Source organism: Rhinoraja longicauda, unplaced genomic scaffold (genome assembly GCF_053455715.1).
Source record: "Rhinoraja longicauda isolate Sanriku21f unplaced genomic scaffold, sRhiLon1.1 Scf000120, whole genome shotgun sequence".
Classification (NCBI taxonomy): domain Eukaryota; kingdom Metazoa; phylum Chordata; class Chondrichthyes; order Rajiformes; family Arhynchobatidae; genus Rhinoraja; species Rhinoraja longicauda.
The window spans coordinates 246,396-268,420 of NW_027601338.1; the positions used below are offsets into that span (position 1 = coordinate 246,396).

General features: G+C 50.3%; 1 protein-coding gene across 3 annotated transcripts in view; it reads right to left on the reverse strand.

Moving 5' to 3' along the window:
* LOC144590078 (NACHT, LRR and PYD domains-containing protein 3-like) overlaps positions 1–22,025 on the reverse strand; it is a 50,635-nt gene that overhangs the window by 13,678 nt on the left and 14,932 nt on the right. Inside the window, exons 1-4 of one of the 3 annotated variants that reach the window (XM_078394945.1) lie at positions 12,333–12,419; positions 9,751–10,035; positions 2,230–2,322; positions 111–277 (exon numbers count right to left, since the gene is read on the reverse strand). In XM_078394945.1, coding sequence (XP_078251071.1) covers positions 111–277; positions 2,230–2,322; positions 9,751–9,928 — 438 coding nt within the window. In that variant the 5' untranslated portion in view covers positions 9,929–10,035; positions 12,333–12,419. Of the gene's footprint in view, positions 1–110; positions 278–2,229; positions 2,323–9,750; positions 10,036–12,332; positions 12,420–22,025 lie in introns of those variants that run through there. The other 2 variants (XM_078394944.1, XM_078394946.1) reach the window with 2 other exon arrangements.

Consider the following 22,025-nt stretch of genomic DNA (forward strand, 5'->3'; position numbering starts at 1 on the left):
ATTGTTCAGCCCAGGGAGTGCGAGGTGAGTGAGACTGGCATTGGTCACTCTTCCCCAATGCCGTCAGTTCTGTGACGGGAAACAGAAGTCACCGTGATCCTTCCACTTACCACGTGTTCTTGTTCACTGAAATGTCCCTCCGGTCTCATCATGAGGCTGAGACTATCAACCCCTTCTTCAATCGCCTGTTTTAGTCTCTCCCGATAGAATTTTGTTAGTTGGAACAATTGGTACTCGTTCCACTGTGTCAGGAGCTCAGACAATGTAGGCGTCAGATCTGTGTATTCAAAGAGAGAAACAAAACATCATCTGAATCAGTACCCTTGGCTCCCGCTACAACAGCAACCCCCACCCTGAGTGTTCCAGGCTCCTAATGAGAATGATCCAAGAAGAATATCGGAATAAGACAATTTGCTGGAGGAACTCAGTGGGTCAACCATCATCTCTGGAGAATATTGTAGGTGACGTTTCAAGTCTGGATCTTTTTTCAGGCTGATTGTGGTGGCGGTGAGTGGGGAGAAATGTGGACAAGAGGAAGAACAGGTGAAAGACTGTAAGTAAGGTGGATACAGGTGAGGGGAGTTTTTGATAGGCTGATAATTGGGGAAAGGCCAGAGATGAAAAGACAGGTGTGAAACAAATGGAGTGAAGAGTTGCAAATTGTGCAGTGAGATGAATTCATGTAAGTGGAAAGGGAGGGGGTGGGAGAAAATTGCGCGAGGAGCAAAAACGGTTAGCAACCGGAAAATCCACTAGGTTTTGGCAAAACAGTCGCCGAGTCTATGCTTTGTCTCGCCAATTGCCAAACATTGAAACTCTCGTCCCATTGCCATACCAACCTCTCTGTCCTTGGACACATGCTCACTGAAGAAACAGCACTTCACATTCCGCTTGGGTCGCCTTAAATCCAATGGTATGAACACTGAATTCCCCAAGATTAAGTAACAATCCAAACCGCACACCGGCCTTATTTCCACCCACTCTCTCCACAGTCTCGCACCGATTTCTCCCCTCCCCATTTCCTTCCTCCGATATTCCTTTCTTTATTTTCACAATCTCCAACACTCAATCCTTCTGCCTAACATCTTGATGTTCCATCTCTAGCCTTTGTTCAACCAACTACCTATCAAAAAAAACCTCCTCAATAACATCCATCTCACTTGCCAGGCTTTGTGTTGCCGCACCTCTCTGCAAGATTACGGCTAACCCTGCCATCAGTCTGAAGAATCGGAGAGGCTGAAGCAACGTGTTATCAGGGGAGAGTTGGACAGCGTGTGACCCGGGGAGTATGTGACGGTGTGACCAGGGAACATGGGCCCCAGGGGGATGGGGCAGCGTTGGACACGGGAAGAGTGGGCACTGGGGGAGTGTGATCATCTCCATAGCCGGTGTTCAGACAGAGAACAGATCACAGCAAAAAAACGCACATTAAACGAATGCACTGATGAAGAGGTGCAGATGCACTTATCGCCTGAGGCAACCCTGTAGTTGATGCCAGCTAATCTTCCTAGGATTATCTTCCACATGCATGAACTACCCAGCTTCACTCCACTCTCTGTGGCCTCATGCTCCCTGGCTTCAATGGATACTTTGTCATGTGTACCGAAGTTCAGTGACCATCCTCCTGTACACGAGGATCAGGAGAAGAATCGATACACTATCTGTTATATAGAATAGGTAACTGCACACACTCTTTTACCCAGAGGAGGGAAATCAAGAAACAAATGACATGGGTTTCAGGTGGAGTAGGGGATTTTATGACAAAATCGGTACATGGATGGGATAGGTTTAGAGGGACATGGGTCTTACGCAGGCTGGTAGGACTATAGTAGATCGGCCATGTTGTTTGACATGTCCAAGGTGAGCCTTTTTCCATACCGTATGCCTCTATGACTCTGAGGTACAACTTGACCATAATAACTCTAACAGTGCAGACTGCACAGAGTCCAGATACAAAAGTTGCCATGTTTTATGCGTCATCTTATACTCTTCACTTTCTCAGAAAGCCTCTCCCCAGTCACTGCTTTAATGCACATCTGAATCTTCAATGAAGATGATTCATCGCCTCTACGATCACTCCCTCTGTCTTTTCAATTACCGCCAGCAGGGTAACATCCTCTCTTTCTCAATCCCTTCCTTAATCCCTTATCCTTCGGACCTGTCAACCATGCATTAGATGCAACCAGATATCAAGACAACATTTACATCTTGAAGAATTCTGCAACACACCTGTGTCCGTCCTTGTTGTTGGGGTCACTGGAGCCGCAGTCCTGTTTCCATCTTCTGCCATTGTGTGGATAGGTATTACCATATTCTGCTGCTCTGCAGTAAACCGAATAATAATAGTGGGATTAGACAATGATTAAGACAAGAAGGAAAAGATTGCCAAGTGAACTGTGAACCACAATCCACCACTACCAATCTTATGGTGTTGGGGATGGGAGCGGGTAGGTTTTGTGGGAGGGGGCGTGGAATGTCCACATTGATCCAGAAACTAAACTGAATCTGCCATTTCCATCCTGTGGCCTGGTGGTATAACAGTATTGAAATCTTGCACTGAGACTCGCTTCTTCACATTCAAACCTTCCCCCATGGACCACAAGGGACACGTCATATCATATCATATCATATCATATATATACAGCCGGAAACAGGCCTTTTCGGCCCTCCAAGTCCGTGCCGCCCAGCGATCCCCGTACATTAACACTATCCTACACCCACTAGGGACAATTTTTTTATTTTATTTTTACATTTACCCAGCCAATTAACCTACATACCTGTACGTCTTTGGAGTGTGGGAGGAAACCGAAGATCTCGGAGAAAACCCACGCAGGTCACGGGGAGAACGTACAAACTCCTTACAGTGCAGCACCCGTAGTCAGGATCGAACCTGAGTCTCCGGCGCTACATTCGCTGTAAAGCAGCAACTCTACCGCTGCGCTACCGTCAAGAGATGTTGTAGCTCCTACGCCATCCAGGATAACACTGACCACTTGCCTGACTTGACTTTGACTTCTCCAACTTCAGATAGTTCCTCTGTCCCTCTCTTTCCTTCCCCCTTCCCAGATCTCCCAGTCTTCCTGTCTCCACCTATATCCTTCCTTTGTCCCGCCCCCCTGACATCAGACTGAAGAAGGGTCTCGACCCGAAACGTCACCCATACCTTCTCTCTTGAGATGCTGCCTGACCTGCTGAGTTACTCCAGCATTTTGTGAATAAATACCTTCGATTTGTACCAGCATCTGCAGATATATTCTTACACTTGCCTGACTTGCGTGGCAGCCCATTCACTTGGATAAATGGGTCAATAACTAGACCGATGCTGCAAAGGCCAGTGCTGGGTCTCCCTATTTTACAACCTACATTAATGACGCGGATAAAAGGACTTCGAAGTTTCGCAGGGCACTTGAAAATATGGCGCGCGAATTGTTTGGAGCATCGAAATTGTCTGATTGAGCAACTAATAAGAAGGCAAGATCCAGCGAAGCAGCCCGTTGGGAGTGGCTGTGTTGGTAGAGAGGCTGTGTAGAGGTAAAGTGCTGTGCAGAGGGCAAGTGCGAGTCTTCGGCTCACGAGTCTACGGCAAGGAGACTGAGGAGAGGGGGCTGCAGATAAAGGTACAGTCTGTTGAACCTGCTGTTTAGCCAGTTGTGTGATATTGGTGAGCTTGTTAGTTCTTATTTCAGTAGCGTCAAGAGGCAGGTGGAATGATGCAACGTTCCTCCTGCAGCACGTGGGATGTCAGAGCAACTGCTGGTGTCCCTGGTTACCAAACCCATGGGAAATGTGTCCAGGTGCAGCTCCTTGCAGGCTGTATTTGGGAATAGGAGGTGCAGACGGAAGACCTCGGGATCATCCGAGAGACCTTTTGGACAAAACTAACAGCGAGGTGGGTCATGCCCAAAGACCAGGATAAATGGAGGTGGGTGACCCCCAGGACTTCTAGTTAGCAAAGGGTAAAGGTGGCCAATCCCTTTCAAAACACGTAAAACGTTTGGAGACGGTTAGGGGATGACCCGTCAGGGAGAGCAGCAGTATCAGCAGGATGAGACTCCGTGCCTGGCAAAGCCATAGTGGTAGGATATACATCTGTTGGGGAGAGAGGAGAGAGGTGGACAGGAGATTCCATGGAAGCAATCGAGACTCCTGTATTGTGTATTGCTTTCTGGTGCCAGGGTCCAGGATGATTCGGAGCGGCTACTTGATATTCTCAAGGGGGAGAGTGAGGAGCCAGAAGTCACTCTGCATGTTGATACAAATGACATTGGACGTTCAGAAAAATGTAAAAATACAGCGCAGTGATCTCCGTAGTACTCCTTGTGCTCCGTGCTGGGGCCGACGTGACCTGCACAAGAGGGATGAGTTGCAGCTGAACCTAAAGGGAACGCCAATATCCTGAGCGGCAGCTCCCAGTCTCCATCACAAGAAATAGACCACTGCCTGACGTCTATTACAAACCCACTGACCGCCACAACTATCTCGACTATACGTCTTCCCACCTTGCTTCCTGCTTTGACTCTATCCCCTCCTCCCAAATCCTCCATCTACGCCGCATCTGCGCCCAAGATGAGGTGTTCCATACTAGAACATCTGAGATGTCCTCATCTTTAGGGTACGGGGGTTCTCCTCTCCCATCATAGATGAGGCCCTGACTCGTATCTCCTCAGTACCCCGCAGCTCCGCCCTTGCCCCCCCCTTCCTATTCGCAACAGAGACAGAGTCTCCCTCGTCCTTACCTTCCAACCCATCAGCCGTCGCAGACAGCACATAATCCTCCAACATTTCCACCACTTCCAATGGGGTTCCAGTGGCCACATTTTCCCATCTCCACGCCTTGCTGCCTTCCGCAGAGGCTGTTCCCTCCACAACTCCCTGGTTAACTTATCCCTTCCCATCCAAACCACCCCCTCCCCAGGTACCTTCCGCTGCAACCGTACAAGATGCAACACCTGTCGCGATACCTCCTCCCTCGACTCTGTCCAGGGACTTCGACAGTCCTTTCAGGTTAGGCAAAAGCTAATTTGCACCTCATCCAAACTTATCTACTGTATCCGTTGTTTCGGGAAACAAAAACTGCAGATGCTGGTTTAAATCGAAGGTAAACACAAAATACTGGAGTAAGTCAGCTGGTCAGGCAGCAACTCAGGAGAGAAGGAATGGGTGACGTTTCGGGTCGAGACCCTCTTCAGATTGATGTCAGGGGAGGGAGTGGGACAAAGATAGGATGTAGTCGGAGACAGGAAGCCTAGTAGGTGAACTGAGAAGGGGAGGGGATAGAGAGGGGAAGCAGGGACTACCTGAAGTGGAAGAAGACAATGTTCATACCGCTGGGGTATAAACAGCCCAAGCAAAAGATGAGGTGCTGTTCCTCCAATTGCCCATATTTTTGTCTTTCTTCGGTTTAAACCAGCAGCTGCAGTTCCTTCTTACACATCCTGACCGGCAGTTTACTGAAGCTATGTGGGTGGATCGACGCTAGATTGGTTGAAGGATGAGATCCAATGCATGACTGAGGCAGATGGGAAACAGGAGGCTAACTTTCAGAGAAAGTCCAGTTGACAAAATAGGCATGACAGCGAGCCAGGATGGGCTACATGATTGTATTGCAATTATTAATGTCAGGCTGATGAGCTGAGGGTGTGAATAGGTGTGTGCGACTGGGATGCTATGTTGACTGTTAGGCGATGACCCGTCAGGGAAGAGCAGTAATATTAGGCAGGAGGAAGCATCGTGCCTGGAAGACCCATCGTGGTGGGATTCATATAAGTTTGGGGGGTGGGGTGGACAATATAGACGTGACAACAAGCGAGGTAGGGCTGTTTGATTGAATTGCAATTATTTTAATGTGAGAGGTCTGAGGGGTAAGGCGGATGAGCTGAGGGTGTGGATAGGTATGTGCCACTGGGATGTTGTACCCATTACAGAAATCTGGCTAAGTGGGACAGGACTGGCAGCTTAATGTTCCAGGATGTAGCGAGTGAGGCGATGGCGAAAGAGGACTTTATTGAGTAGGAAGAATGTTGCGGCAGTAGACCGAGATGATATGGCTCATGTCGGCGAAACCAAGCGCAGGTTCGGCGATCGCTTCGCTGAACTCCTGCGCTCGGTCCGCATTAACCAAACTGATCTCCCGGTGGCCGAGCACTTCAACTCCCCCTCCCATTCCCAGTCTGACCTTTCTGTCATGGGCCTCCTCCAGTGCCATAATGGGGCCCACCGGAAATTGGAGGAACAGCACCTCATATTTCGCCTGGGCAGTTTGCAGCCCAGTGGTATGAACATCGACTTCTCCAACTTTCCCTCCTCCTTCCCAGATCTCCTATATCCTTTGTTTGTCCCGTCACCCATTCCTTCTCTCCCGAGATGCTGCCTGACCTGCTGAGCTGCTCCAGCATTTTGTGAATAATTTGATATGGCTCATGGCTCGTTCAAGTAAGTCTGTATTGGTGGAGCAATTAACTAAAAAGGAGCTGATCACCTTGATGGGTATGTGAATTGCTGGGGGAGGGGGGTGGGCGGGGGGAAATAGTCAGCGGTAATTGGAGGAGCGCAAATGCCAAGAGATTACAGGTAGCTATACGGCTAATAAGGTAGTCATTTTGGGGGATTTTGACTTACTGTCAAAGGAATATCCGGAAATTGGGATGCTTTGAAAAATGTTGTGACAAGAGTTCAAGGCATGCATGCTCATATTAAAGAGAATGGCAAGGCAAGTGGGAGCATCGAAGCTTGCATGATGAGAGAATTTGAGGCTCTGGTCAGGGAAATGCAGGCAGCTTGGGATCGATCTAGGAACGTGGGATCAAGTCTATTCCCAGAAGAGTTTCAGGAATTGAGGAGCATACCAAAGGAGGATATCAGGCGGGTATACATGGATCAAGAGGTAGCTCTGGCAGATAATATTAAGGGAGATTCAAAGTTCTAATTGATATTAAGGGAAATAGGGCCCTTTAGAAACCAAAGTGGTCATCTCAGTGTGGAGCCACAGGAGATATACAACGTTCTTATTGAGTATTTTACCTCTGTGTTTAATCTGGAGGAAGATGGGTAATGCAGGGAACGTGGGACAATTAATGGAAATGTCGAGAACAGTCTATATTACTGTCGAGAAGGTGCTGAATACCTCAAGGTGTATGAAGGTGAATACATCTCCAGGGTCTGATCAGTTATGTCCGAGGTCAGTGTGGGAAGGTAGACTAGAAATTGTAGGTGCCTTGGCTCAGCTATACGAATGATTATTAGATACAGGTATGTGCCGGGGGGGGTAGCTATGCCATGTCTGTATTTAAGAGGGGCTGCAAGGTAAACCATGGGAAGTATAGACCAGTGAACCTAACGTCTGTGGTAGGCAAATTACTGGAGAATATTGAGGGGAACGATATATCCATATTGGGATTGATAAGGACTGATTGTGGAGAGTTAGCATAGCTTTGTACATTGGAGATCATGTCTCACAAATCTGATTGAATTTTCTGAAGTAACTTAAAAGATTGATAAGGGAAAAGCCGTAGACTTTACATATGGACTTCAGAGCATTTGGTAACGTTCTACGTGATAGACTGCTTTGGAAGGTTTCATCGCAAATGATCCAGGGAGAGCTAGGTGACTGGATAAAGAATTGACCGTAATAGGAAGCGGAGGGTGACGATGAAAGTTTGTTTTTCAGACTGCAGGCCTGTGACTGGTAGTGTTCCCCAGGGATCGTTGCTGGCCCCATTGCTGTTTGTGGATTATCTCAAAGATTTGGATGAGTACACAAGACATGATTAGTACGATAGTTATCAAGTGTTGCAATGGGGCCTTCATCCGTTGGGCTGAGGAATGTTGAATGGAGTTTAATACAGATAAGTACATGGTGTTGCATTTTGGGAAGTCAAAGCAGGACAGGACCTCGGTGAAGGACAGGGTTCATCAATCAGAATATTGAGTATAGAAGATGGGACGTTATGTAACAGGTTTACAAGACTTGGGCGAGGTCACATTTACAGTAACATAGGCAGTGCAGCGTAGGTTCACTAGATTGATCCCTGGGATGGCGGGACTGACATATGAGGAAAGATTGAAAAGACCAGGCTTGTATTCACTGGAGCTTAGAAGGATGAGAGGGGATCTTATAGAAACATAAAATTATAAAAGCACTGGACAAGCGAGATGCAGGAAAAATATTCCCAATGTTTGGCGAGTCCAGAACCAAGGGCCACATTCTTAGAATAAAGGGGATTCCATTTAAAACTGAGGTGAGAAGGAACTTTTTCACCCAGAGTGTTGTGAATTTGTAGAATTGTCTGCCACTGAAGGCAGTGGAAGTCAAATCACTGGATGGATTTAAGAGAGAGTTAGATAGAACTCTAGGGGCTAGTGAAATCGAGGGATATCGGGAGAAGGCAGGCACGGGTTATTGATTGGGGGCGATCAGCCATGATCATAGTGAATGGCAGTAATGTCTCGTAGGGCCGAATAGCCTCCTCCTGCACCGGTTTTCTATGTTTTATATGTTTTCTATGTTTATGCGTTCAGTTCTGGACACCCTGTTATAGGAAAGATGTTACCAAACCGGAAATGGTGCGAAGAAGATTTAAGAGCATGTTGCCAGTACTTGAGGGCCTGAATGACATGGAGAGGTTGAGCATGCGAGAACTTTATTTTTTGGAGGGCAGGGGGACGAGGGATGATCTTATTCAGGTGGATAAGTTCGTGAGGGGAGTGGATAGTGTCTTAGATGCAGAGCAGGGGAATGATGAACCAGAGAAAATAGATTTAAGGTTAGTGGATAAAGATTTCATAGGAATCTGGGGAAAATGTTTTCACAGATCATGGGGACATATGGGACAAGCTACCGGAGGGGGTAGTTGGGGCAGGTGCTACCACAACATTTAAAATATATTTGCACAGGTGCAAGGATCAGAAAGGTTTAGAAGGGTATGGACCAAATACAGGCAGGTGGGACCAGTACAGATGGGGCAACATGGGCCGAAGAACCTGTTTCGTTGCTGCACGAGTCCATGACTTTATGATTTGGATTAATGAAGCCAAACCTGGAGATGATACATAGAACATAGAATAGTGCAGCACGGGAACTGGCCCTTAGATCCCCCATATCTGCACTATCAATATCATGACAATTTGAACTAATCCCATCTACTTGCTCATGGACTGGATCCTTCTGTTCCCTGACTGTGTCAGTCATGCGTCAGTCTAAACAGCATTTCCACCACCTGCTCAGGAACGGACCAAAGTCTGCATAAAAAACTTGTCCAGCATGCCCCCTTTAAACATTCCACTCCCCAGTAAGTCATCCCCACCCTGGGAACAAGACTGACAATATCTATGCCCCTTTTATCCTATACTCCTATTAGGCCTCCACTCTGCCTTCATTACTCAGAGAAAACAATCCAATCTTTGTCTGCCTTCATTCAGATCATATTTGCAACCGATGTGTATTCTAGTGGAGCTTTTGACGGCTTTCCTCATGATCCACAATTCTGCAAATAGTTTGAATGTTTTTGAACATACTAACTCGACCACCTACATTTTTGTCCAAATCATAGACATGATCAGAAGTTGCAGAGGTTCCAGAACTGATCCTCGCAGAAAACGGTAGCGTCATTAACCAAGTCGGTATAACACTGCTCCACCACCATTCCTCTCTCCTATTTCCCCTCGCCCTAACTCCTTAGTTTTCTTTTTCTCTTTTCTCTCCCTGCAGTCTTCACCATTTTGCAGCATTCCCTCCCCACCCATGTCACTCACCTGCTCCTTGCATGAGACTCGATGATTCCTTGTTTAATAATTCTCGGTTATGATGGATTTCGCCACTTGGGTCAATTCCAGGGCTGTGAACCATGTCTCCTATTCCTCTCCCTCTGGGCTGACATTGCTCCCTTTCCTCTTCGGTGGGTTCACATTCCATTGAGGTTCTGCTCCCCATCTGACTTTGCTTTTCAGTCGTTGATCCTGTGTTCTGACCATCTATCTTTGAAGAGGTGCCTGGCCAAATACTTTTGAGCACCTTGCCAACTTGAGTTAATATCCCACCTGAAAAAAACCACATTAATTGCAGGTTGCACGACAATTTCAAAGTAAGAGACCCGCAGGTTCGGAATAACTGGTAGCGATATGAGCTGGCATTCTGGGGCAAGTGGAAGTGCATGATCGTCTTAGAAACAGAGCACGAAAACAGGCACTTTGGCCAAACCTAACCAAAATGCACCATCTATGTTAGTCCCATCAGTCCAAGGTTTGAGCATACTCTCTCTAAACCACTCTGTCCAAATCTATTTTGGGGAAAAGATTTAATAGGAATCTGAGGAGTAACTTTTTCACACAAAGTGTGATGGGTGTCTGGAACAAGCTTCCAGAGGAAGTAGTTGAAGAAGGGACTATCCCAACATTTAAGAAACACTTGGACAGGTACAGGTTTGGAGGGATATGGGCCAAACGCGGGCAGGTGGGGCTGGTGCAGCTGCGACATGTTGGCCGGTGTGGGCAAGTTGGGCAGAAGGGCCTGTTTCCACTCTGTATCACTCTATAACTCTCTGACATGTTATTATTATGCCCGCTTCAATTTACCACCTCGGATAATAGTCTATTGTCTATTGACAGCTTGTTCCATATGCCCACCAATCTGTGAGAAGATGTTAACCCTCATGTTCCTATTAAATGGTACCCCTCCCATCTGAAGCGCCCGCCCTTTGGATTATTTAGCTCTGAGGAAAAATGCCTGTGCGTACACCCTTTCTATTTCCCCCCATTATTTTATACGTCTCTATAAAATCAGCCTTCAATCTCAATATTTCATCATACTTAATTTCACATGTCCCTAGGTACAGTGAAATGCATTGTTTTGCACATAACCCGGTAATATCATACAGTAATAACTCGCCTCGGCAATACACAAGAGTCGCCGCGTTAATCAAACAGATCTACTTGCTGCTCGCAGCGGCGAACCAGGTCGGCCGCTGCACGTGGCCACAGACGCCACCCCACCCCCACCCCATCGCTCCCCTTTGTTCTCGCCGTCCCACGATGGTTCCCCTTTTGTTACCGGCGATCTCCCTTTTGTCCCTCTGTATCCGGTGGTCCTCTGCCTGGTCCCACATTTGTTCTGGGCTACCTCATCACCTTCCCCCCACCCCGCTGAGTCTCTCCTCTCCTGTCGTCCTGCAATCTGGAATGGGCCAACATTCCCTACTGAACATTTCAACTGAGCTGGGAGGACAACGTGTTTTGGACAGACCCGAGCACCACACTCGAGATGAACAAATAATGATGGCTCCTGCACACTAAAGAATAAAGTTCTAGCCTGCCCAACTTCTTTCTGTAGCTCATGTCCTCGGGTACTAGGTGAATCTGTGGAATTCTCTGCCTCAGAGGGCAGTGGAGGCCAATTCTCTGAATACATTCAAGAGAGAGCTAGATAGAGCTCTTAAGGATAGCGGAGTCAGGGGGTATGGAGAGAAAGCAGGAACGGGGTACTGATTGAGAATGATCAGCCATGATCACATTGAATGGCGGTGCTGGCTCGAAGGGCCGAATGGCCTCCTCCTGCACCTATTGTCTATAAACTGCTGAGTGTTTCCAGCATGTTGGCATTTTCTCTTTTTCCTTCAGATCTTCTGGAATAGCGATTTTTTTAGCTTCCATTCCCATAAAACTGGTTGCAAAAGTCACACGTTACCTTACAGTGGTCAACAGATTTGTGTCATTTTCATACTTCCACTCACAAACCCAATAGTCCCAACTCATTTGAATAATGAAATGAGAACTGACATGTACAAAATGCATTCCATGTTGCAAATCTGAAATCCTCACAGTATCCTTTGCTCTTACTCTCATTCTGCTGCACCTTGTCCTCGGATCACTCAGTCTCAGCTGATAACAATGTGCAACTCTCCTCACACAAAGGCTCAGAAAGGCCTTTACTCCGGCAACTGAGGAAGTGTTATCAGTAAAAATAACGGGACCCGGGAATAATAAGCTGATGGTTTCATTGTGAAACAGTGCCCTGAACATGCAGCCATTTTGTGAACCAAACTGGGCCATCTGCTTCCACAGCACCAGACCGCTCAGCGCCCTCAACACATCAACTGTTAGCTCCAACTTCACTCAACTCTGTGTGATTGTTGTGCAGCACCTGCACCAACACGTCCCATAACAACGTGCAGCTGGTGCTGGACATGACTTTCCTGCTTCAAACTCTCACCGGGACACATTTAGTCACAACAATCAATGCAAAGTCCTCACAACAACAAATCAAACTCAATGGGGAGATTTACCCGCAGTCTCTCCCCAAGATTAGACCCGTCCACTGGGGGCCGGCGGCAAATACTCACCGATGGGAAGCGGCTGTCCCCGCCCGCCCGGACAGCGGGGCCCCTCTCCCCGCCCGCCCTGGATCCACGGAGCCGCACTGCGCCTGCGCGTGGGACTCCGGGGGGCGGGGACACTCCCCCTCGGCCTCCACCATTGGCTAAGGCAGTTGGCGGACACCGCCGACAACCAATGGGAGCAGAGGGGCGGGCGCGGCCTGCGCTGACGGTTGGAGGGTCAGGTGACCGGTGGCGGCGCGCGGGCGAGCGGCCGTTAAACCGTCTCCGCGCGAGCCAGGCCGCGCATGCGTGACGCGCAACGGGCGGTGACGAAACTGCCCGGTGATTGACAGCGGCACCGCCCTGAAGTTCCAGCGCCCTGAAACCCGGCTCAGCTCAGCCGCGCCCCCGCGCCGCATTCCGGCCCCGCCCACTCGTCGCATCCCGCCCCGCGCCGCATCCCGGCCCCGCCCCCAAAACCATCTCACACCTCCCCCCCACCTCTCTCTCCCTCTCTGTCAGGTGTGTGGGGAGATCTGGGGATCAGGTGTGTCGGGGATCACGCATGTGGGGGCTGGGGGTCAGGTGTGTGGGGGTCAGGTGTGGGTGTCAGGGGCCCCTCGCACGTGACCCCCCACACACTTGACCCCCACCCCCCCACACACTTGACCCCCAGCCCCCCCACACACACATGACCCCCAGCCCCCCCACACACACACTTGACCCCCAGCCCACCCACACACACTTGACCCCCAGCCCCCCCCACACACACACACTTGACCCCCAGCCCCACCCACACACACTTGACCCCCAGCCCCCCCCACACACACACACAGTTGACCCCCAGCCCCCCCCCCACACACACCTGACCCCCAGGCCCCACACACACTTGACCCCCAGCCCCCCCACACACACTTGACCCCCAGCCCCCCCCACACACACACTTGACCCCCAGCCCCCCCCACACACACACAGTTGACCCCCACCCCCCCCCCCCACACACACACTTGACCCCCAGCCCCCCCCACACACACACAAGACCCCCTGACCCCCACACCTGTGACCCCCTATACACATGGCCCCGACTCCCAGCCCCCCACACCTGGCCCCCAGCCCCCCCAAACACATGACACCCAGCCTCACACATGACCCCGAGACCCCCACACACCTGACTCCCATCCTCCAGACACACGTGCCCCCTACATACATGACCTCCTGACTCCCCCACACCCCGTCACAAACCTGACCCCACCTCCCAGACACACATGACCCCCTACACACATGACCACTGACCCTCGACACATCGGACCACCATCTGCCCCCACACACGTGACCCCCCAGCCCCCACACACCTGACCCTCTGACCTCCACACTCCTGACCACTACCCCAGACACACGTGACCCCCTACACACATGACCCACTGTCATTCCACACACCTAACCCCCAGACCCCCCACACACGCCTGACCCCCAGACAGCCCACACACCTGACCCTCAGCCCCCACAAGCCTAACCCATGCCCCCACACACCTGACCCCAGCCCCCGCACACCTGACCCCTAGGCCCTACAAACCTGACCCCCAACCGCCCCCACACACGTGACCCCCTACACATGACCCCCCACACGCCTGACTCCATCTGCCCCCATACACGTGACCCCCTGCACACATGAACACTTGAGCCCTGACCCCCAGCCCCCAAACACCTGACCCCCCAGCCCCCCACACACATGACCCCCTGCACACATGATCCCCTGACCATTCACACACATGACCCCCACCCCCACCCCACAAACGTGACCCCGTAGACACCTGACCCCACCTTCCAGACACACGTGGCCCCCTACACACATGACCCACTGACACCCAGCCCCCCCCAAACACCTGACACCCAGCCCCCCACACACACCTGACCTCCAGCCCCCAAACACCTGACACCCTGACCCCCAGTCCCCCACACACGTCCAGATTAGTATCTAAAATGTGATTGAAATCACCCGCACCCAAACAATGGGAATCTTAAATTATGTTACCATCAATGTAAGGTCATTAATGAATTTGGGCTGATCATAATTAGGGCAATGACAATTTAATAAAATGATTTTGACTTGGTCAGGAAGGCCCCTGACAAAGATAAATCGACCATTTAAAAAAAAATCAGATTTGACTTCTTCTGATGAGAATTGCAACACCTCTCGAGTTGGAAGTGAAGGAGAAATTCAATACATTGCCGACCCATCCGGATTTCAGTTGTTCATGAGTTGAGAATAGAAGGTGTGTTTCTTGTCCAAAAGCTACATCTTGGGGGCGTGGCTACGTTCTGCAGCTGCGGCTCACCGGCAGTCTCTCTGTTTTTTATTGTTTTTGTCTATTGTTATCGTTTAAATGTACGTTTTGATCTATTTTTAACTCTGTTTATGTGGGGGGGGGGGGGGGGGGGGGGGTGGGGGAAACCTTTTTTTCCAATCTCCTCCTCAACGGAGATGCGACCTTTACCGTGTTGTATCTCCGTTCGCGCTACGGCCTAACACCGTGGAGTCGGCGGCCTCCAGCTGGGATCGACCTTGAAGACTCCGGTCGCAGGGCCTGGACTTACCATCTCGGAGGCTTCGGCCGTGGGCCCTGCAGACCGCAACATCGGGAGTTCGCAGGTCCCTGGGTGGCGACCGGCTTTCGGGAGCTCCAGCCGTAGCAGCTTCGACCGCCCCGAAGAACGAGGTTTGATCGACCCGCTCGCAGGCCCCTCATCGCCCTGCGTGGCCTGGCCGCGGCACTTTCCATCGCCCGGTGGGGGCTCAGGACCTTTATCGGCCTGCTCGGCTTGGCCTGGGACTTTCCATCGCCCGGTGGGGGCTTCAAATGTCGGGAGCCTCGATCGCCTCGTGAGAAGAATGAGGAGGAGATAAGACTTTTCTTTGCCTTCCATCACAGTGAGGGTGTGCCTGGAGCAATCACTGTGATGGCTGTTTGTGTTAAAAAATTGTAATTGTGTGTCTTGTGTTCTTTATTGTCTACTGCCGGACCCTGACGTGAGAGGACGCTGGCGCTATTTGTTCGCCGCTTCTCCGTCAGGACAGTTCGTCTGTTTGTTTTTACGTCTTGACTGTTTTGTAAAGCGTCTTTGAGCACTTGGAAAAGCGCTATATAAAATAAATGATAATAATAATAATAATAATTATTATTATTATTATTATTACTATTATTATTATTATTATTATTATTACTATTATTATTATTATTATTGTTATTATTATTATTATTATATTATTGTTATTGTTATTGTTATTATTATTATTATTATTATTACTATTATGATTATGATTATGATTATGATTATTATGATTATGATTATGATTATGATTATTATTATTATTACTATTATTATTATTATTACTATTATTATTATTATTACTATTATTATTATTATTATTATTATTATTATTACTATTATTACTATTATTATTATTATTATTATTATTATTATTATTATTATTATTATTACTATTACTATTATTACTATTACTATTATTATTATTATTATTATTATTATTACTAATATTATTATTATTAATATTATTAATATTATTATTATTATTATTATTATTATTATTATTATTATTATTATTATTATTATTATTATTCCTGATCCCCAGCCCCGCACACACCTGACCCACAACCATCCCAAACACCTGATCCCCAGCCCCGCAGAAAGCTGACACCCTGACTCCCCACACACCTTACCCTGAGCCCCCCCCCACACACCTGAAATGCAGCCCCCCACAAACCGCACCCTCAGCCTCCCACACACATGACACCCAGCTCGCAACACACACCTGACCCCCAGACACCTCCACACACCTGACCCGCAGCTTCACACAAAACTGACCTCCAACCTCCCACACACCTGACCCCCAGACACCTCCACACAACTGACCCGCAGCTTCTCACATAGAAACATAGAAAATAGGTGCAGGAGTAGGCCATTCGGCCCTTCGAGCCTGTACGCACCGCCATCCAGCTCAGTAGCCTGTACCTGCCTTCTCTCCATACCCCCTGATCCCTTTAGCAAAAAGGGCCACATCTAACTCCCTCTTAAATATAGCCAATGAACTGGCCACAACTACCTTCTGTAGCGGAGAATTCCACAGACTCACCACTCTCTGTGTGAAGAAATGTTTTCTCATCTCGGTCCTAAAAGACTTCCCCCTTATCCTTAAGCTGTGACCCCTGGTTCTGGACATCGGGAACAATCTTCCCGCATCTAGCCTTTCCAACCCCTTAAGAATTTTATATGTTTCTATAAGATCCCCCCTCAGTCTTCTAAATTCCAGCGAGTACAAGCCCAGTCTATCTAGTCTTTCCTCATGTGTAAGTCCCGCCATCCCAGGGATCAATCTGGTGAACCTTCTCTGTACTCCCTCTAAGGCAAGAACGTCTTTCCTCAGGTTAGGAGACCAAAACTGCACACAATACTCCAGGTGCGGTCTCACAAATCTGACCTCCAGGCTCCCACACACCTGACACATCACCTGTGATGGATGTTTCTTTGATGGATGTTTCTTTTTTTGTGTGTTTTTGGGGTTGGGTGGTTTGAGTGCCTGTTTGATGCTTTTATTGTTGGACTGTGTTTTTGGGGGTTTTTTGGGGTTGTGTAATTTGAATGCCTGTTTAGCGCTTTTATTGTTGGACTGTGTTTTTGGGGTTTTTTTGGGGTTGTGTAATTTGAATGCCTGTTTAGCGCTTTTATTGTTGGACTGTGTTTTTGGGGGTTTTTGGGGTTGTGTGATTTGAATGCCTATTTAATGCTTTTATTGTTGGACTGTGTTTTTGGGGTTGGGTAATTTGGGTGCCTGTTTAGTGCTTTTATTGTTGGACTGTGTTTTTGGGGGTTTTTTGGGGGTGTAATTTTGATGCTTATTTAATGCTTTTGTTGTTGGACTGTGGGTGATTGAATTAACATTTTGTTCAAGATGGCCGCGCCGTTGTGTTTGGCTGCCTGCCACTGTATGTTTCTTTTTTTTTCCTAGTCAGATGTGCAGCACTTTGGTCAACGTGGGTTGTTTTTAAATGTGCTATACAAATAAATTGACTTGACTTGACTTGACTGACCCCCAGACACCTCCACACATGACCCCCAACCCCACACAACTGACTCCCCCCCCCACGTACCCGAAAGCTAGCCCCCAAACACACACCTGACCCCAACCCCCACACACACCTCACATCCACTCCCCCACACACCTGAACCCCAGCCCCGCGCACAGCTGACGCCCAGCCCCCACACGTCTGACCCCCTGAATCCACACACACATGACCCCAGCCCCCACACACATGACCCCCAGTCCCCCCACACACCTGACCCCCTGATTCTCAGACACACACACACCTCACCTCCAGAGCCCCACATACCTGACCACCAGCCCCCCACACACAACTAAACACATCCCCGCACAATCCTGACCAGAGCCACACACAGCTGACCCCATCAGCCCCCACCCGCATTGCTGACCCCAGCCCCCCACACTTGAACCCCAGCCCCGCAAACAACTGATCTCCAGTCCGCACGCACCTGACACCTTCACCCACCCAACGCACCTGACTCCCAGCCCCCCCACAGACCTGTCCCCCTCAGCCACCCACACACCTGACCCGTACCCCCAACACACCTGACGTCAGCCCTCCACACACCTGAAACCCTCAGCCCCCCACACACCTGACCCCCACCCCTCCGACTCACCTGACCGACAGCCCCGCACACACCTGATACCTAGCCCCGCACACACCTGTCCCCCAGCCCTCCCACATACTTGAACTCCAGCCTTGCACATTCCTGAACCCCAGCCCCCCCCACACATCTGAACTCCAGCCCTCCATACCCGTGACCCCCTCAGCCCCCCACCCATATAGCGGACCCCCAGCCCCACACACACCCGATCCCCTGCCTCCCCACACATCTGACCACTTCAGCCACACACACACCTGAATCCCGGCCCCCCTATATACCTGACCCCCTCAGCCCCCACACCTGACCCATTGCCACCAACACACCTGACCTTAGCTCTCAACACACCTGACCCCAGCTCTCAACACACCTGACCCCCTCAGCTTTCCACACCACTGAGCCACAGCCCTCCCAAACACCTGAACCACAGGTCCGCTAAATGCCGACCCCCTGACTCCCCACACACCTGACCATGAGCTCCTCCCACACACCTGAACCCCAGCCCCCCACAAACCGGACCCCCAGCCTCCGACGCACATGACACACAGCTCCCAACACACATCTGACCCCCAGGCTTCCACACACCTGACTCCCAGACCCTCACAAAACTGACAGCCCCCCTCACACCTGACCCCTAGAACCCAACACATACACACCTGACCCCAAATCCCCACACACCTGACCCTTAGCCCCTCACATGCCTGACCCCCAGCCGCCCAAAATATCTGACCCACTGACCCCCCCAACATATGACCCAAAGCCCCATTACACACCTGCCCCCATCACTCCCCACACACCTGACCTACTGACCCACACCCCCCGCACATAACTGACGACCAACCCCCCCTCCGCCCGCACACCTGACTACTGCCCCCCCACGCACCTGATAGCCAGGCCAAGCAGACACACCTGACACCAACTCCCACACACACCTCACCCCCATTTCCCACACACACCTCACCCCCATTGCCCCCACACACTTGACCCCCAGACCCCACTCACCTGACCCACTGACCCCCACACACACCCTAACCCAAGCCCCGCACACACCAGAGCAATTGACGCCCAACCCACTCACACAGCTGACCTCCAGAGCCCCACACACCTGAGCCCCAGCCCCCCCACACACACCTGACCCACTCAGGCCCCCACACACCTGAACACCAGCCCTCCACACATGTGACCCCCTCAGCCCCCCCCACGCTCATAGCGGACCTCCAGCCACCCACACACACGATCCCCAGCCTCCCTACACACCTGACCACTTCAGCCCACACACACCTGAATCCCACCACCCCTAAACACCTGACCCCCTCAGCCTCCCACACACCTGACCTCAGCCCTTCACACACCTGACCCCCAGACGTCCACACTCCTGACCCCCAGACGTCCACACTCCTGACTCTCAGCCTCTCATAAAACTGACCCCCAGCCCCCCACATCTGACCTCAGCCCTTCACACACCTGACCCCCAGGCGTCCACACACCTGACTCTCAGCCTCTCACAAAACTGACCCCCAGCCCCCCACATATCAAACCACCAGACACCTACACACATGACTCCCAGCCCCTCACAAACCTGACCCCCAGCCCCACACACAACTGACCCCCAAACCCCCACACTTCTCACCCCCAGGTCCTCACATACCTGACCCACAGCCGCCCAAGACATCTGACCCACTGACCCCCCCCAAATTTGACCCAAATCCCCATTACACACCTGCCCCCCCACACTCACCACACACCTGGCACAGCCACCGCACATAACTGACCCCCATTCCCCCCACACAATTGAATGCCCAGCCCCCACCCACCTGACCCACTGACCCCCACACATCTGACCCCCTGACACCCACACCACAACAAACCTGCCCCCCTGCCCACCACACACACCAGATCACCAGCCCCGCACACACCAGAGCAACTGACGCCCAAAGCCCTCACTCAGCTGCCCCCCTCTGCCCCACACACCTGAAACCCAGCACCCCACCCAGCTGAAATCCAGCCCCGCACACACCTGAACACCAGTCCCCACACATCTGAACCCCAGCCATCCACACATGTGACCCCCCACCCACCCACGGTCAATTAATCCGCCATCATGGTCTCAACTTCCACTGCTTCGCCGATGATATCCAGCTCCTCATCTCCACCAAGTCAATCTCCCCCACCACACACTCTACACTGACAAACTGCATCACTGAAATAAAATCTTGGCTTCAATCAAACTTCCTCAAACTCAATTGCAACAAATCTGAAATCATCATCATTGGTCCAAAATCGCTCACCAAATCCACCCAAAACTTCATCCTCAACATTGATGGTCTCCCAGTATCCACCTCACCTCACATCCGGAATCTTGGAATCATCCTTGATCAAACCCTCTCCTTCGACAAACACATCAAACACATCACAAAGACAGCCTTCTTCCACCTCAAAAACATTGCCTGTCTCCGTCCATCCCCCTCCTCCACAGCTGCAGAAACCCTCATCCACGCCTTCATCACCTCCCGTCTGGACTACTGCAACAGCCTCCTCTATGGCTCACCCTCAAAAATCATCAATAAACTTCAATACATTCAAAACTCCGCTGCCCGTCTACTCACCCACTCCCCGATCCGTGACCATATCACCCCCGTCCTTTATAAACTCCACTGGCTCCCCATCCCCCAGAATCCAGTACAAAATCCTCCTCATAACCTACAAAGCCCTCCATAACCTGGCCCCATCCCACCTGACCGACCTCCTCCACAGGCACACTCCCACCTGCACCCTCCGCTCTGCTGCTGCCAATCTCCTATCCCCCCCACATCCGGACCAAACTCAGATCCTGGGGGGACAGGGCTTTCTCCATCGCTGCTCCCACCCTATGGAACTCACTACCCCAAACCGTTAGAGACTCCTCCTCACTCACCACATTCAAAACATCGCTGAAGTCTCACCTGTTCAGTACTGCCTTCAACCACTGAAGGTCACCTCACCTTCTGTCTCCTTTCTCTGTTCATTTATTTATTTACTTATTTATCTATTTATTCATTTCCCTATGTTCTCTAAATCTCTGTAAAGCGTCTTTGAGTGTATGAAAAGCGCTATATAAATAAAATACATTATTATTATTATTATAGTGTCAGGACCCATCTAGGAGTGTGTGGGGTTACACAGCATGTCAGGACCCATCTAGGAGTGTTTCTGGTTACACATGGTGTCAGGATGTTGCCAGGAGTGTGTGGGGTTACACATGGTGTCAGGATGTTGCCAGCAGTGTGTGGGATTACACATGGTGTCAGGATGTTGCCAGGAGTATGTGAGGCTTCACTATGCACACATTCTCACCTGGGTGTGCACAGGATTTCACAGATCTCTTCCACAACCTGATGCATTGCCAAAGCCTTGTACAATTAACACCTGGAGGAATTGAAATAATACAGTGTAAACAGTTCCAGTGCATGTCAGAGATCGCGTGATCTGGGAACTACTATCTTCCTCTTTGGTTACGCTCGGACTGTCCTAGATCGGACTTTGCTGGCTTTACCTTGCTCTAAACGTCACTAAACGTCACTAAACGTAAAAGGATGTCATTGCAATAGCCGGTCCCAGCATCCTCTCTATTATCAACAGTTCTCTGGCCACTGGCACTGTTCCAACCTGTTTCAAGCACGCGGTGGTCCAGCCCCTACTGATAAAACCTAACCTAGACCCCACCTTGCCTAGCAACTACAGACCCATTTCCAAACTGCCATTCCTGTCAAAAGTCCTTGAAAAGGCAATTCTAAACCAATTAGTGCCCTACCCACACCAAAACACCATCCTGGAAAGTTTCCAGTCAGGTTTCAGAGCCCACCACAGCACAGAGTCTGCCTTGTTGAAGGAACACAACGACCTGCTTCTCGCCATCGACACCGGCGACTGTGCAATCCTGCTCCTTCTCGACCTCAGCGCAGCGTTTGATACAGTGGACCACACCATCCTTATTGACCGTCTCCGGTACGCGGTTGG